General features: G+C 42.9%; 1 protein-coding gene across 1 annotated transcript in view; it reads left to right on the top strand.

Moving 5' to 3' along the window:
- Window positions 1-18,155, top strand: part of ARIH1 (ariadne RBR E3 ubiquitin protein ligase 1) — a 47,135-nt gene that overhangs the window by 20,953 nt on the left and 8,027 nt on the right. The window contains exons 3-9 of the mRNA XM_048956137.1: window positions 4,564-4,708; window positions 8,436-8,528; window positions 8,912-8,967; window positions 12,437-12,503; window positions 13,075-13,181; window positions 13,606-13,648; window positions 14,920-14,991. Coding sequence (XP_048812094.1) covers window positions 4,564-4,708; window positions 8,436-8,528; window positions 8,912-8,967; window positions 12,437-12,503; window positions 13,075-13,181; window positions 13,606-13,648; window positions 14,920-14,991 — 583 coding nt within the window. The remainder of the gene's footprint in view (window positions 1-4,563; window positions 4,709-8,435; window positions 8,529-8,911; window positions 8,968-12,436; window positions 12,504-13,074; window positions 13,182-13,605; window positions 13,649-14,919; window positions 14,992-18,155) is intronic.

The raw sequence follows: 18,155 nt of genomic DNA, 5'->3' as shown, positions 1-18,155 counted from the left end.
TTCTTTTTTTAAAGTGCTGCGTGTTATTTACTAGGGCTCATGAGATGAGCATTTCCGTATTTTAAAACATGAAAACCTCTGTGTTGCTTTGTTGTTGCATACAGTTCTTAATAAGCGGGTTACTGCTGTCTGTGACAGCTTTATCGTGAAATAATGGCATGGAGTTACTAAAGGAGCAGGTGTGTTACAGGTATTTGTTCCACTTGCAGTGAAGTAATAGCCACTGCTGAAACTCTGCCTTATCTGCTGATGAAATACTAATTATTTGACTGGGTCTGAAAGCCAGATTGGTGTTTTGGAGTGGGATAGTCTGAAGGATATAGAAGTGGGCAGTGCAGGAAATGCTCCAGTTCCTGACATCCTACACGTGTCTTGGGGAACAGAGATGTTAAATTGTTTTGAGGAGAATTAATTCAGCATATAGCCAATGCCTGATTTAGTTGCTGGAGGTACAGAGATGCTGAAGTCCAGCACAGGTGCTTCTCTGTGTGGCTGTGTCTCTGCACTGATCTTAACTTGGTGGCTTGGCTGCTAGCTCTGGTTGCCTCTCCTTACTTCTGTGTCCTGTCTGTAGGTCTGCCTGTCTCCTTTCCTTGGGGCATGCAGGTGCTTAAGGCTATTCAGCAGGACTGAGCAGGTTAAAAACAACAAAATAAAATACTGTTCATGGCCAGGTATTTGATATGAAGGTACACTGTGAGTACACTGATGCTGTGAGATTTACAGTGCCCTTTCACTAATAAATAGCCTCAATAGTGTACCAGAAGCTTTTTTTTTTTTTTTTAATGGAGAGGGTTTTCATGTGAAGTATTCCCTTGGATGTAATTTTATTATGCAGTTACCAACAGCAGTGTCTTGGTTTTGGTAATCTATGAAGAGATTATAGAAGAACTTCAAAAGTGCTTTCACTTGTGTGGCTGTTCAGTGCATAACAGCAGAGAAAGCAACTCCATCTGTTATGAAATAAATGAACTTCATTAGCTGGTTGTGTTAGTTTATCAGTCAGCTCTATTGAGCAAAATCTGATGTTGAACAGGCCACAATGGTTCTTGAATGCCATTAGTGCTAGAATTACTGGGTTTCTTTTGTGCGGAGAGAAGAGCATAAGGGATTTAATTGCTGGGCCTGTGTGAATAAATACTAATGTCAGAAGGAGGGAAGAGGTGCTGTTGCCCTCCTCCAGGCTGAGAAGGAGGACCGAGTTATGAGGAAGCAGCCCTTTAATAGCCAGGGCTTAGGGATGGTGCCAGAACCAGAGAGAATCAGACTTTGGGGTGGAGGAAAGCTCTGCAATGAGGATAAGGCACAAAGCAAATCTTCCAGTTTCCATTTGGAAATGATTGTTGTCACATGGCCCGCACCAATCTGGTGGGGTAGGAAAGGAGATGAGCATGTGTGCAGGCCAAGCAGGTGTCAGGGCATCCAGGTGAGTGGGAGAGGAGCGATGGGTGAAGGGCTGGTATAACCTGGAGCTTTCAGGGAGGAAAGATGGGAATTTAAAGGCTCTTTCTCTAGGAGGGATAATGGCAGGGATGAAATCAAATAGGAAGGCATATGTTATGGATACAGGACTTTGGGTCTGTGCAGAAATACTTTGCTCAAGTGAGGAGTCGCAGAGCAGATGGAACCTTAATAAGTCCCTTACTGGTTAATTGGGGGATGAATGTTTGTTAAACTTAACAAGCGTCTTGTCACAGATCTGTTCAGAGCATTCAGTTCCAAGGAAAATCCAGATGTCACACAGGAGAAAAACAGACAGCTGGGAGGGTCCTAGCAATGGAAGTTGTACCAAGAGTCACAACAGGTCTCATCAAAAGAGACGGAGGAGACTGTGGAGTTTCCAGTAGATGGAAAATGTAGCTGCTAGCAAGGAGCTCTTGAGAAGGACAGGCATCCCATAGGATGCAATTGGTGGATATCTGCAGGAGGAACACAGGTGAAATTGTATGAGATTGCTGCGAAATCTTGTTGGAGCTGCATCTGTTTTCTCATCTTTGATTTGAGAAGGATGAATGGAGATTGAAAGCAGCTGAGAAGCTCTGCTGGGACAGTCAAGCAGAGGAAGGGTGTTATGTGAGTAGCAGACTGCAGCGCTGGCAAGGCTGCCACAGCTACCAAATACAAAATGGTCTTGAGGAAGAACACAGGGCAGAGGGGACCTGCTCAGATGTTTGGTCTGTGCTTAAACACCTAAACAAGTGGAGAAAAAGGTGTGGTAATAGAAATTGAGTCATTCTTAGCCATGGAAGGAACTGGAATAATCTATGGGTAGGGTTGAGAGTGTTGACACAAGGAGTGGTGGAGTGGTTGGAAGACTGCTGGACTTTACTCTGGAGTTCCCATTTCAGTTGTGTGTGCTTAGGGAACCCCAGGTTTTTCCTAGGCATTGTATAGAATTCGCATTTTCTTGCTGCATGATGACAGTCAGAGACAAATAGTTGCAGAAATGACTTGCTGAAAGCATCCTGGCACAATGAAGAGAGCAAATGCATTAGAAGAAAACAGCTTGGAGGAGGAGGAGGACCCAGTACCCCATTTCCCTTCAACGTGGGTATGGTTTGCACAGTTTCAAAGAGCAGAGCAAACGCTATGCAAAGTAGCAATGCAGCAGTTCTGAGGGCAAAACTAAGCCTTTTTTTAATTATCTCTGTGGTTTGTTACTCCTTTGTGTGGCTGTGCTGAGTTTCTCAGCTGCCTCATTTGTTTCCTGGGGAAGTGTAGGAGAGACCAGGTGCTTCTGAGGTGGAAATATGGGCTATGGATCAAGTACCAGAATGTAAGCACCTGAATGTTTAGCAGTGCATCAGTGCTTGAAAATGTTCAAATTGGATACAGGATTTATGCATGTAACCTGAGTTAGCTCTACTGCTAGCCTTGAGCCCAGTGAAATGGTGAGCTCCTCTCTGTTCTTGGGAAACTACTGAAAGGCCAGGAAGAAGATGGGTGTTCAGAGTTGGCTGCTGATGGTATTTGGAGGGGGGAGAGAGTTCCAGGTGAAAAAACAGCTGCTGGTGTCATGGCTGCAAAGCTTTTGCAGATTTTGTGAGAGGAGATCTACCTAATGACAGTGGCTGAGCCAAGTTCCCGTTTGTGGAGATGTCCTTGAAAGCAGCCCACCATTACAGATATCCCTGGTATTTCCATGAGCGTTGAGCCAACCATAAATGCCAGCAGTAAGGCTGCATCATGGGATTTGTCTTGAAACTTTTCTTTGCAAACATAGCATCTAACTGCCTGCTCTTTTCAAATGTAGGATGTCCTATGCTGCTTGTGCTGCATACGAGAACAATTTGAATGCTGGGAGCATTTTGTGGAGTTCAATATTTATCTGTGACTTCAGCAAACAGGCGTATAACAGAACTGCACTGAATTCACTTGCTGAAGTTTTCTAGGTATAAGTAATCCTGAAGGCAAGCCAAATACCTTGGTTAAGCTAAATCCCTCAGCAAACACCAAAGAGCAGTGGCAACCCTCATGTGCTTCCAGAATACACCAATACCTTCAAAATTCAGTGTCATGAAAATTGAGATGTAAAGTATGTGAACTGCATTAAGAAATGGATGAAGCAGCTGTGAACCATTTTCTGTGGTGCGCTGACTCATGACGTAATGATCTGGAGGGCACTGCAATTGGGTGGTTTGGCAGAAATGCCAAAAGTCCATGTTTATTTGTAGTGAGGATGGAGTCCTAGGACTCAGGTGGTATTACCTGAGTGCTCTTTGGTGAGAGATAGAAGATAGGAGCAAGAAGAGTTAAGAAAATGTCTGAAGTAGATGCTGCTTCATATTGATGTAACTTGCCGGTGATGGAAAAAGGGGATGGAATGGCTTGTATACTGATGATGGAAAGGAGATGTACAGGAGGCAAGATTGGCTGATTAATTGTCAGATCTCATTGGTTCTTTCTAAGTGCTGCAGGCAGAAAGATGCAGTGCCTTGGTATTGGGAAGAGGTTGGCCTGCCTGCTTGTGGTTCTTTCCAGTCTGACCCTCCTCAGGACCTCTTTAAGGTGCTGAACATATACTAAATGCACTGAGGAAAATGCAAAGTACAGGAGCTAGGAATGAGCCAATCGATGGGTGATAACTGATGGCTGATCTCTGCCTCCTCTTTATTGTTGTCTTGATTAGAATGTTAGCCAAAGAACTTAAGTCAAAAAGAGAATTGAAGCTGAGAATCAAACCTGTGCTTTGGGAAGGTGTCCTGATGCCTGGGAGGTGAAGCGAGGTGTTCTTGTAGTTTGCTGCCCTGGTGCTTCCATACACGCTGGTCTCTTGGAGAACTGTGTGTTATCTGAAATGCAGTTGAAGGGCTGGACATACCTGAGTCTTCAGGAGTGTGCAGTTCAAGCCCCAGTCTCTGAATCCATGTTTGTGGTATCCACTCCTGTAGTCAGGAAAGCAGTTTGTTAACAAAGAGCCTGCTGAAAGTAGTAGGTGTGCTGTATTTGTGTGGTTTTTTTTTTTCTTGAAGTATTGAAGCAACTTTGTGTGTTTAACTGCAGCATTTAACAAACAAGTTCAAGGGAAGTAGTTAAACTCTCACTTTCTCCTGTGTTCTGCAGGTACTTTGATGGCAACTTGGAGAAGCTCTTTGCGGAGTGTCATGTAATTAATCCGAGTAAAAAGTCTCGAACGCGCCAGATGAACACAAGGTCATCAGCTCAGGATATGCCTTGTCAGATCTGCTATCTGAACTACCCAAACTCGGTGAGTGTCAGCATGCAGAGCGCTGGTTGGCTGCTAACTCTCCTGACTTTGCTATCTGAAGCTTCACGTTTTGGCAGCTCTGTAAGGACTTAACCAACAGTATTTGAAAAAAGCCTTAAAAAAAAAAAAAAAAAAAAAAAAAAAAAAAAAAAAACAACAAACACAAAAAACTACAAAACAAGCTTTCATTTTTTGATTGAGCTTTATCTCTAGTTTAAGCCTAGAAAGCACCATTCAAGGTTGTCTCTTAATACAATAAACAGTGTCTTGTGGTCTGTGTAGTACAGTAGGGACCGTGGAATGATGGATGCTTTATGCATTGTCTTAGTTCTTACTATGTGCCTCAACAGACTTTTTTTTTTAAGTAACTTCAAGAAGTAGTGGTTAAGATGGAGTGGTGTTGAACTTCAGTGTTTTCTGCAAAAACCTTGGAGGATGCTGGGCTCTGGGCAGTGGGGTGGTAAAGTTATTCAGGAAAAGGCAAGTAGTGGATCAAGTGATTTTTGAAAAGGTCAGGTAGCAATTGAGACATGTAAATAAATGACAGATGAAAGGGGAAAAAGTAGAAAGCCTGACAGGCAGAGGGATTTATTTAAATAGAATGCCAGGAAAGGAAATGGCTTCTAAAAGAAGTAAATAATAATGTAAAGTAGGCAAGCTACAGCATTCAGCATAAAACCAGGTGAGTCTAGGAATAAAATGAAGCTGTGCACTTCAGAGGATGCAGTCAGTGATATTTCTGTCCAGTTCTTTATTGTGCTACTGCACTACTTCTGTAATGGGAGAAGATTAGGGTAGAAATACCTGTGGGAGCCCTAATTCAGTCTTTCAGTTTATGGTAAGATTGATGAGAGCACTTATTCTTTAGCTATTCGCAAACACTAAATATTCCAATAGCACTGTTCAGAGATCCAGGATTCTACTGTGTTTTGCACAGGCAAGCAACTTGCAGTCAGCTTCTCTGGGGTGGGAAATTCAGGAAGAACAGAAGTGGAAAAGTGAGAGTCTGTCAGTGGTTTTCCCAAAGGCAGAGTGCTGACATAAATCAGGAGTTCTTCCTTCATGGGATCTTGCCATGGAGCTGTTTTGGCTCCCTGAAGTACCTAGCATTTACCTGACCTTTAAAGAATGAAACAGCCCTTTCCTAAGACTTCCACTCCTGCTCAGGAAGTGTTTTAACTTGCTTTTCAGCAGCAATGGAAACCATGATGAGCTTTGGGTAGCCTGGAGTCGAGTGCTCTTGCTGTCATGGGCTTACTTGTGAGCCTTTTCCTCACTCAGGAGTGAGCAGAGCAAAACTCTGTTTGAGGCAGAAGTAATGCTCAATGCTAAGATTGCTATTGGGCCAGTGACCACAAGGCTTTGTGTGTCTCTTTTTAAGCCATGTGTGCTTATGATTTCCTTTAGAGAATATTTGCAAAGGAGGACCGTGGCTTGCTTTGTATGAAGAAGTGCTTTTAAAAAAGAAAGATGTGTTTGAGAAGTTGTTCTATCCCTCTACCTCTCTAACTCCTATGTAATCACTTTTCCATGTTAGATAGTGAGGAAATAGCCATTCCATTGCCACTTAGGCTGTGGAACATCTTTGAAAACAGGGCAAGGGGCAAAACAGCGAGAGACTTCTTCCCCAAATGTCATCACAGGGAAAGGTCCTTTCGAATTTAGGTTTTATTCCTTAATGAATTGCTTACCTTCTTTTTAGTGTAATTGTGCCCAGCACTTGCAACTGACTCTTTTAACTTTATGCTGCCTGAGAAGCTGCTGGAGAGAACTGCACAGAGCACACCAACACTTCTTGTTTTTGTAGTTCCAGTAGCATGTAAAAATAGCACTGGCCCAGTTATGACAAGAGCAGCTCTTAACTGGAGCAGTAAGGCATTGCAAGGGAGCAGGGTTTCTCTACATTGTTAGTGTTGATTAACTGGGGGTGTAGTTGAGGGAAACCTCTTGGTCTGCCTTATCCAGAAGCTGGAGTGTACAGGGAAATCAATGCTTACAGCTTCTGTAAAAGGCTGTAGTGTCTCTGTGTCTAAGGAGACCAAATTCCATTTGGTTCAAGTCCGTTTTGAAGCTGTTTTAGTCCATAGGATAAGTGAGATATCTAACCTAAAATCTCAGCTTTAAATTTTCTGCTTTGGTCAGCTTTAACTCATTGTTTGTCCCCAGAAAGAGCTGTGCTTTTCCTGAGAGCACCTTTCAGCCCATGGAAAGCTGAGAGTTGCACCTGTTAAGAAATTTCACACTGCAAGGCTCTTAGAATGCAAGATTCTTGAATATTGACCCTGCTGGGTGCCTTTGCAGGCGATGCTGGTCTGCTTTTTGAAATGTATAAAAGGGCAAATACACCTCTGGCATCTCATCCTTCAGATCCCATAAGAGTAGGGCTGGGTGCTTCAGTCTTTTTGCTTGTTCCCTTGACGTCTGCAGTCAGCTTAGCCAAAAATAATTGGGAACTCCCTCAAAATAAAGAAATGAGTGAGAAGATGCTCCAAATTCCTTGCAGCTTGGGAGGAGGTGTGGTGGCTTCCTTTTGTGCGAGCACTTAGCAAATCTTTTTGCTGCCTGAAATAATACAAACAGTCTCAACTGAAGGTAAGCCTTCTGGAGCACTCCCCTGTGTGTGCTTGCTGCAGGAGTATTGAAGTTTGCTAAGGATGCTTAGTCCTTCAGATGGACTCTTCTCTCTTTAACAATCAACATCCTGCTGCTGTTTGAGGCCCTTCTGTGGAGAATGCCAGGTCTCTTCTAATTTATGGAGATTTATGCAAGATGATGGCATCTTGGGGTGGAGCTCTTGTTTTAAGTGAGAGTAAAACGGTGTGTAAAGCTGAGCTGTGCTGTAAGTACTGTTAGTGAACTGCTTCAGGTAGTTTGTCTCTGCTCCTGGCTCTCAGTGTGAAATAAACTTCAAGAAGATCATAGAGAAGTCACTTATTTCACTCTTTCGACAGCAGCATTTTCTTCCCCACCCCCTTGTGTAACTGTTCAGCCCCAGATGCTATCTTGGCATACTGTGTAGGTGATCCATTCACAGGTGAAGTTGTCCTGGTTGCTGTTCCCAGCAGCTGATCATTATTGAATTTTATTTAGTAATTTACACCTGCCACTTAGCGTCCTCATCTGATGAGCATCTGAGTTTCAGAGGGAAGCCTAGCAAGCAAGTTGGCAAACTTTGTGTGTGCATTAAAATGGAAGTGTACACACTTGTATTTCTATTACTCAATGCTTGCTGATCTCCTCTCACACCTGTACAGAGGGAGCTCAATTAGTGATTGTGCATAGCAGGTATGCATATTATGGGAACTGTGGGCAGCACCCGTGTGTGGTAGCAAGCCATGTGGACCAAGAGGAGGAAAAAGGACTTGGTGTTATCATGTAACTGCCACCTGTTTGGTGGTGCTGCCTTTATTTTATTATTTTCCAAGAGTAAGATGAGGGGAGAGCCATTTTAAGATGAGAATCCGTTCAAATGGGCAGACAGGATGGAAACGTCAGCCACACCTTTCCTTGCTGCTAGGGCTGGGGATTCAAAGTCTGACTTTGAAAGCGTGTCTAGAGCTGTGTTAGCAGTGTTGTGAGGTGGTGATGATACAAATAAGGAGCAGAGGCTCAGATTTGGTATGGGGATGAGCGATGCAGTCAACTGCGCAACACTGAGAAAGGTGAAATGATGCAGTGAATTTGTGGGATAAAATAACCTGATATGTTGTGTTCTCTGTCATTGCAGTACTTTACTGGCCTAGAGTGTGGACACAAGTTCTGTATGCAGTGCTGGAGTGAATATTTAACTACCAAAATAATGGAGGAAGGCATGGGACAGGTAAAATGTCAACTTGTACCCCATGTCTTCAGAAAATTCTGGGTATGGGGAAGGAAGGGGAAGGTTCTTCACTAAAGATTAAGAACAAACAAAAACAAGCAACAGAAAACCCAGAAGACAGCAGGGACAAAGCCCTCATACCTGAGAACTTTGAGAGTTACAAACTGAGAGGCTGAGGGAGCTGCATGCAGTTGGTGCATGTATCTTTGCTGTGAGTGGGAGGAATCATGCTGTGCACAGCGGAACATCTGGGATGTGATGATTAAGCCACTCGACTGTCTTTGTTATGGATTGTAGTGAAGTCTGTTGCCTTGAAATTCTTTGTGATACCAAAATAAAACAAGCAGTGTTCCTTTTATGATCTTTCTGTTTCTTTTTTCCAGACCATTTCATGCCCTGCTCATGGCTGTGATATCTTAGTTGATGATAACACAGTTATGTAAGTATTGAGAGTTGCTACTTCTTGGCTTTCCTCTCTTTTTTCATTTTGCTATTAACGTGCTATTCAGATGTTATGAAGAGCGTATAAAAAGCTGTGCAGAACTTTAATGTGCCAGTGAGGTTGGTGCTGAAGTGTCTGTTTCGATACTAAACATTTTTTGACTTGTTTAGGTCTGAAAACTCCATGCCACAGAACATGAAGGAAGGACTTCTTGACCAATTTGGTCATTAAGGCAGTAGGATAGACACGAGGAAGTCTTTGCAAACCCTGTTTAACTGCTCTGTGTATTTAGTTTCCTTCAGTTTATGTAGCAATTTGACTTCTCACCTGGTCAACTTGCTGGTTCACTGGTTCCTATACCTACAGTTGGTATGTGAGTCAGAGGAAGTTGGTCCTGTGTGCTGTGTGATGCAGGGGATGTTTTATGCCTTCTGATAGAGAGAAGTTGACCCTTAGACATAAGATTTGATTAAAGGGGTATGTCAGACTGTGTCACTTGGCTCATTAACTTGTCTGGCTGAAGGATGACTGCTCACACACAGCGAAGCAATGAATTCCTTGAACTTCTTTCTCTTTTATATTGAATGATGTTATTGCATGAGTAATATCCTTCATAATACCGAGCCTTGATTAAGTTCATTTTAATTCTTCATGCTAAAAGGCATCTAAACAGGAGCTCATTTTTTTCTTACCTTACTCCTTCCTTCCTGAAGTCTGACTCACTCATTGATACTAATTTGCTGTTTTTTCTGTCAGTTGCTCCCAGACTGGTGGCTTCCCATCTCCCTCTGCTAGCAGCTCTGTTACTCATAGTGTGTAGGCTGCAGAGAAGCGAACGAGCTGAAATGCTCTCATGCTGTCGAGGGGTGCTTTGTGGAGTTCAGATAGTGGAAGCTAAGCTTAAGTTGTCAACTCATGATTGAGATTTTTGTTTACTGGAGTCTGAACCCAACTTGCGGTGTAGTGCATTCACAGTGGGAAATTTCTCGAGGGTGTTCTTGGTTAGAACAGTTTGTGAGTAAGATGTGTTGTGTATCTCTTCACATAGGCAGCTGAAGGTGTTGGAATTGGTGGAGACAGTGGGTGGTGGCAGTAGCAGGATGGAAGAGGAGGAGAGCAGCTCTGGCTTTGTTGCTGCTGTGTGATATTTAACAGTAGGTCTGATGAGCCCTGTGATTTGCTTCATGGTTACTGTAGTAGAAAGAACCACAACCACGTGCTGTGGGATTCTCTCACCTAGAAACAGGAGGGGCTTCTGACAAGGGAACGATGCTTGTTCACTAAAGAGAACAGATTTTCCTGATCTAAATGGAACTTGATATGGAGGTGAAAGCCTACTTGTCCCTGGTCTTATGGGCACTCCTGGGATTTCTGGGGGAAGGAAGGTGCATCTTCTGTAAAATCCTCATGTTTCACTTGAAAACAGAAGATGATAATCTGCAGCAATTCTAGTAAATGGCAGGAACAAAGACATAAGTAATACCATCTGGAATCTTCACCCTCCCCTCCAATGTGCTTTTCTCTTTTTAGTTCTTTCTCTTTTGTAAAAGCTCCAGCTCTAAGCTTTAGAAGCCAAAGAGCAGTGTGTACTGTCGAGAGACATTAGAGCTTCCTTATCTATCACATAGGTTAGATAGGCCAAATTATTCATTTATTCCTTTCTCAGTACTCCGTCTCATCAGAGCAGTACACGTGCAAACTGCATTCAAGTGTACAAGTCCAAGCTGAGCAATCCAGATGACTCGCCTTGATCTGTGAGTTCTCAGCTAGCAGATTGATTGTCGGTCTTCCTCCTGCTCCTGTTCTTGCTGAGCTGAAGCAGGGAGGCTTAGAAAGGGCCCCTTTCAGCTCTTTGGAGATCTTTAGACTAGCTGAAGGTAATCTGCTTCTAGCCCTTCTTCACCCTTGCTAAAGGTGATGGTAATTGCTTTAAATTCACATGTAAAGTTTACTTTTCCAGCTTACTTTTTGTATCTTGGCTCCTAGAAGAATGGACCCAAAGGGTGGTTTGTGGGCATTGGGAATGGGTTTCATCTCTTTGTCATCTTTGTTTCATTATTTGTGGGGAGAAAAAAACGCAATAGTACTCATCAGAGCCAGATGTAGAGCAGGTGAGGGTGTTGACACAGACAGGTCTAGGGAGGTAAGCAGAGGCAGTGGGTTGTGTGCTCCATGTGCTCCGTGTGCTCTGGCCAGGTGTGGCTTTACTCCTCACGCTCCAGTTCCTCTTGCGTACATTAAATGTCTCTGATAAAACTTACTGCATTTTTTAATGCTTTAGAAATTTATGTATAGAGTAAGAAAGCGAGTCTTGGAATTCACATGGCATGTCAAAATTCAGTTTTTTTTTCCCTTTTTTGATTAGTTTTGCTCTGAGATCGCAGACTTATCACAGAGAAGGGCCTGATGAGATGCTTTGTCAGTCGGTTTGTTTTTATTCTAGCACTGGGAATTTGGCTGTCACGTGCTGTGTTTATGTAATAACTGGCATGTCGTTTGTCAAGGAGCTCCTCGACTGCTCAGGGCCAGGGTTTATGCAACATCCCAAGGTCACGTGCTTTCTTTGGTGCACGTTGGCATCATAACATGCAAGAGCACACTTGATTGTGGCTGCACCCCGAAATGGTGAATTAATTGCAGTATTTATGCAGTGTGGTTCTATCAAGCTGAACTCTGGGTTAACTTAAATACCACAAAGTGCATCCAGCTTTATGTTGTGAGGCTTTGTAAGTGCGGATGTTTCTTTCGTAACTTTAAAATGTATATAGTGGTCTTCAGGAATATACAATGAAAGAACTTACAAGATGTATAGCATGGATAGTCTGCAAATACCTGCTGGGTCCGTGTGGCCAGGACAGGAGTGGTCACCGTGCTCTTAAAGGATTCCTGTCTGTCTAGTTTTCTTTGCCCTCTTCCTTCTGAGCTGACCTAAAGTTGATGTGTATACACCCTCTGTGATGTTGAATTTAAATCAGTTTTGAATGTAAATTGACTTTGGGATTTCTCGTGAATACAACAGAATTACAGCCACATTGATTTCAAAACTGAAATGGTAGCATTCCTGTGAATCCCAGGTAACGTTGGATCTATGAGAGTCAATGCAGCACTTCTTCTGAAGACTTGCAAAGGAGTTTGACACAAAGTGTGGCTGTTCCGTGTGGATGAGCTGGTGAAGCTGTTTGCTCTGGTTCTTGGTCTGTCAAACTGTTTTTTGAATGAAGATCACCCTCACTCTTTAGACAGTATTTCTCTTGGACTATGTGAGATTTCTGTGTGATTTTGTAATTAATATTAGAAGTTAAATATGATACCTTTCAATTTCATAGTAAGAATAAATAGCAAATACAAAAAAGAAACCTGCAAGCACAGAAGGAAGAATCAAAATCATTTGTCTTGACTTTCTGGTTATGTAGGGAAGAAAGGAGTTTTCTACTACAAGAATGTATTTGTTTTTCCTTTTCTGCAGGCGTCTGATCACAGATTCGAAAGTGAAATTAAAGTACCAGCATTTAATAACAAATAGTTTTGTAGAGGTGAGTTTTGATTTGAAATTTGGGTGATGGCTTCCGGATTGTTTTTTTCTCTGTATCTCTGTATTGAACCAGAATGAGGCTTCTTTATAACTGTAGAGCAGGTTTTCTTTTGTGTGGTCTCTAATCAGATGTAATACAAATCAAAGGCTTTTCAGGGCTTGTTTCATAGCCGAGTTAGTTACAGCTGTAGTTATAGGAAAATAGTCAAGAAAATCTGTAGGACTGCAGAGGTGTTATGTAAAAATACAGTGAATATCTGTAGATAAGAGATGACAAGAGCTATTCAGTGTTTATTTTCTTAGAAGCACTTAATGTTTATGGTTATTGAATGCTACCTAAGATGCTTCAGACTGAAAATCATGAAACACCATTCTATAAAGAATAGCGTGCCTTAAACATTTGTCATGTGAAGTAAAGCTGTAAAATGTCTTTTAGCAAACTACTGCTAGTTTCACTGCTCCCAAAGCACTGTTCTGAGTTTATTCTGATTTTGAAGACTTACCTCTGTCCCTGTTTCCTGGTTGTACGTGTTCAAATCCACTGCATTATGTTCTTTTTCTTTATTTCGTAGTGTAATCGGCTGTTAAAATGGTGTCCTGCCCCAGACTGCCACCATGTTGTTAAAGTCCAATATCCTGATGCTAAACCTGTTCGATGCAAATGTGGACGTCAGTTCTGGTGAGAGCAATAAAGCAAAAGAAGTCAAGGTCGCCTTTTACTTAACATGTTGAAAGTGTTAATAAAATGAAATAATGGAAGCTGATACAAGTTAATAATTAGTGAACTCAAGTGTCTTTCCCAAGCGAGATCCTTTTGTTCACCTTCTTTGTTTATAAGATAGCTAATTTACTTTGCAAGGTTACCTGAGTTGCTAGAAGGAAAATAAATCCCTGTTGAATCTAATATTAATACCCAGACTGACGAATGCAATGTATATCCAATTATGGAGTTATGGGATTTGAGGGTTTTTTTTAATATGGGTAAGGTTTCCTTGGGGTTTTCCATATTCTTTCAGCAGAGCCTCTCAGAAGAACTCCCATGATGTTAAGCAAGTTAAATAAAAGTATAGCTGTGTACTTCATTTGCTGTTTTCCCCTTACAGCTTTAACTGTGGTGAAAACTGGCACGATCCTGTTAAATGCAAGGTGAGCATCTCAGAGTTCTTTGCTAAACGTGTGACTTTGGAACATTTGCAGTCAACTTATGTGCAAGGCATGCAGAAATGAAGCACAGGATTTGCAGCTGCTCACATCGAGAAGCATTTTAGTTCACCTGTTTAGATGGTAACGTGAAAAAAATTAGAGTAGTCTTCCTGGATGCCTTTAGGATGCTTCACTTTATTTGTTAACCTCAGCCATTTGGGAAAGTGCCTGGAGGAGAAGGATATTCCAGATGAGACCCTCAAGAAGAATTAGAAAGCTTCAGAAGCGAATGCTTCGCTTTACAGAGAGTGTTCCTGTACTCAGCATTTCTGCAGGTGCTCAGGGCTTGCACAGGACTGAGGTTTGTGACATGGAGGAAGTTAGGTCCTGGTTCTGGCACCTGCTTTTGTACAGCGTCCACTGCTTTTCTTGTGAAGCTGCCCAAAGCTGTAAGCAAACCTGGGATCCCGTGGCCCGTTGTGGAGCTCACAACAGATGTGCTTTGTGCCTTGAGGAGAGCAGTCTGTGCATCTCCAGTGATGAATGCAAAAAAACTTCCTTGGGGGATGGGGAAGGAAGCATCGCCAAAGGTGTTGTGCGTTCTCTGGGAGACCAATCAAACCTGGGTCAGTTTGTTATCAGAGGTGCAGGCAGGCTTTTGTGATTGTGTGCACTTGATGTAGCCGTGCTTCCTCTAAGTTTTAAAGAAGTAAAAGCCTGAGTACGTGGCCAGGACACCAGTGGACAGTGTAAGTCTAAGGAAGATCTTGTGACTTGATACGAAGCTAGCACAGAGGGTCTGACAGCAGTTTTTGTAAATCACTCTTAGAATAATTCTAACAGTCCTGTGTGAAGTTTTTCTTAGTTGAGCTTAAGAATTGCCAACTCACTGCTGAAGTGTTTGTGCATCAGCTGCACTGTGATGGTGCAGCAGGAAGCATCTGCAGCTAAATGGATTGCTCTTTGCACTGCTTCCCCACATCACTTCACTGTTCTCCCTACCCAATTTACAGCAAGGCAATCCCAAAAAGATAGGATTTGGGAATAGTAATAATGGCTTAGATTCTGATCCTTTCTCCTCCTGGCGTGTGTCTAGAGAGCGAGACAGAAGATTTTTATCCACTAAAGGAAGCTTTGTGAAGTCACACCTCACCTCATTGTGGTAGCACTCAGCTCATAGGTGGCTGAGCATTTCTTGCCATCACCTTAATGTAAGCAGCTCTCTTGGGGACCTTTACGGTTCCTCTCTAACTTCTCCTTTGTTTTTCTAACAGTGGCTAAAGAAATGGATTAAGAAGTGTGATGATGACAGTGAAACCTCTAATTGGATTGCAGCAAACACAAAGGTGAGGGTTTTTTCCTTGTATCTTATATGCACTATCTAATTCCTCAGTTCTAGGATTGCTTTTTTTCTGTCACGTGTCATGAAGAACAAACATTAAAATGCACAATCAGTGCTTGTTTGAAGTGCAGCTGTAGGTGTTACTGCCTTGAATCAGGTTAAATAGGTGTGTTTGTGTGGAGGAGTTGATCGGAGACCCAAAGGAAACTCAGGTTTCAAGTCTTGGGGCTCCTGTCTGGCACTGGTGGCTTCCCCAAGCAAATCACTGCCTCACTCCAAGTGTGTGAAACATGTTAACGCCACCTGTGGCTTGATTGGCCTGTGATAATTTGCATCTGCCTTTAAATCCCCTGGGCTGGTCTCTTGAGGAGTTGTTCATTTCCGTTGGGCATCATTCCAGATAGAGCCTGGCAGAACAGCTGTTAGGATTTTATTATGTAAATGTCTTCGTTCCAGCTAGCTCAACTTTGCATGAAACTTCAGCTTGTCTGCATTTGCTCGATTTGGGAGGAATAAAAGCAAGGGTTGGCACAGCAGGGAGGAAACAAAAGAAGCAGATGCCATCGGGGCCAGGAGCAGACCTGGGTCTCGTGGCTGCCAGAGGGGTGGAAGAAGGTGGGGAGGGTGTTAGGAAATGGCTGCTTTGTTTTCTTAGCTCTGTTGTGTAACTGGTCAATGGTATTGTTTGCAGCGGCGCTGCTTCTTTCTGGGGCTGGCTGCATGTTTTTCATTGAGCTGGAATGTTGTATTATGCAGAAACACCCATCGGTGAAACGCACAGTTAACAGACTGCACAGTTTCAGCATGATTTTGCTTTTTTCTGTTTCATGGGTTGATATTTGTGTGGTCCCTGCTTGGAGGCTGAGTATTGCTCAATAAAACGAACGTGGCTTTTTCTGGGAATAACGTGCTCAGAGATGAATTGTAGCTCCAGAACTAAATCACGTTTATTCAAAGTTTGCTTGGTCTTCAGATACTGCCTATGCTAAACCTGAGGAAGAAGAGCCAAACCACTTGGGAGGGGTTGAGTATGCATGCTGCTTTTTTAGCCTTGGGGCCCAAATATTTGGAATATTGCCATGCAGCAGCCTTATTTTTCTTGTGATTAAGCCTCGGGGCTCAGGTGAGCATCTGCTGCCCTCAGGGTGTTTCTGGTCATGGCTTTAAAAGCTCTCCATCCCATCGTTTTAAAACCAGCATCTAGACTTTGCCATCGAGTAGCCATGCTAATGGCATTTAAAGCATAGCTCAGAAGTAGGATTGAATGTGAGCAGTAATATCTGTTTTTGTGGGAAACACCCATCCAGAGGATGGTGAACAGAGGAAATGAATGTGGCCAAGCCGTGTTGGCATCAGCCCAGCTTATCTGTTAGCTCCTGCAGTCTGGTGTCAGTGGCAAAAGAGATGTTGCCCTTGAACACCCCTGTCTAAGTTACTTCCTCAAGATGCAAGAAAATGCTTTGGATCTCAGGTGCATTGAGTTTCTTCGCTTTGGAAAACCTAGAAGGGGATTGGATCAGATACCATCAGACACTATTTTCAGTTGCTCGTGCTGTCTCAATTTCGGGCATTTTTCAAGTTCTCTGAGCATGGCCCTGAGCTGCAGTCCTATCCCTTGTGGGCTCTGTTCAGGGAAGAATGCTCCCCAGCTTCTCGTGGTAGAGGTGCAACCAAAAATACCAATCTTCTTGGAATGCATGTGATTGAAGTCTGGGTAATGCTTTGCAACAGGGGGGCATGAGATAGGTTTATTCCACCTTGCTCTGGGAGGAGGAAACATCAAGCAGCTGTTGTATGAGAGAGTAGAAAAGTGAGCTGAGTTGATTTCTGTTCACAAACTGGAGTGAAGCAATGCTTTTTCTGGTGAGTTTTGTGCAGTGATCTGAATGAGAAATGAGTTTGAGGAGCGAGTTTTGTGGTCTCCAGTAGGAGTTGGATATTGCATGGTTGGTTCTTAGGAGGCCTCTATGCTATTTAACTTGCCTACACAAAAGATAGCAGCTCTTGCAGTAGCATGGGGTGCAGTCGGTGGCCTTGTACAAAGATGAGCTGTGTTCACGTGTGAGATCTGTAAACTAAATTAAAATTGAAGCCAATACAACTGTTGTGAAGCCTTTTATTCTCAATCTTTTTCAGACAAAAGGGTTGAATTGTTCAAGGTTTTGTGCGTTTCTTTTTCTCGCTTTGTTACACAGACTTGTTCTTAAATAGTTGCTTTCTTGGATAAGCCTGGCAGCTTTCTGGTGCTGTGTGGTTTCTGTGGCTTTGGGAACAAAGAAACCATGCAGATCAACTACGGTTGAACCTTCAAAGGATGAATGAAGAAGAACACAATTTGGATTTGTGTGTGTATTTTAGGCTCGTAAAGTGTATCAGGACTGCCTGAAAGGAGCCTAGGAGGAAGAAGGGGAGCAAAATCGCTGGAACAAGGGTTTGGAAGTGGATTTTTCTGTATTAGTCTTTCAGCATCTTTGAGCATTAAGAGAGAAGAAGAAAGATGTTAACAATCCGGTATTCACCCAAGGCACTGTTTTTTGTTGCAAAATTAAATTGAGGGTAATGAAAGTTGTTGATCTGATACTACAAGTGCTGCCTCACTGCTTTTGGCTCCATCTCATTCTCTTCTGGGCTAGACAAGATCTGAACATCTAATGTGTAAAACAAGCAGTTTTTTCTTCCTCCTTCACAAAAACTATTGGGCTTTTTTACCCTCCAAGAGAGACTGTAATGGCACGAACCCATTTCTCTTTTCAGGTCACTTTTAATGCCTCAACATGTACTCTCACTGTACTTTGTGGAAGTCCTGCATTTGTTCTAACGCGGCAGAATCCTGGCTGCCAGCTGATCCTCCCTGGGTACCAGCAACTAACTTTGTTCTTCCATTTCTCGCCAGCATGATGTTGTGCCAGAACCACAAACAACATTTGCCCCAAGATGTCACAGTGCCATCTTTCCTCTCACATGAGCAGGTGTTGAAAGTACCCTGCTTTGCTCCCTGATTCTAGGTGCTGTCACACTGTATGGTTTTGTACTAGCTGTAATTAAGATCAGTAGTGGATTTAGTTGAAGTGCTTCATGAAATCTGCGTGGCACTGAGGATTCATCTTTTAGGAGACGTTACAGGCAAAGGCATTGCTGGCAGAGCAGCTGATGAGCACCACTTGCCTC

The sequence above is a fragment of the Lagopus muta genome, chromosome 10, assembly GCF_023343835.1.
Source record: "Lagopus muta isolate bLagMut1 chromosome 10, bLagMut1 primary, whole genome shotgun sequence".
Lineage (NCBI taxonomy): Eukaryota > Metazoa > Chordata > Aves > Galliformes > Phasianidae > Lagopus > Lagopus muta.
This window is presented reverse-complemented; position numbering and strand designations above follow the sequence as displayed.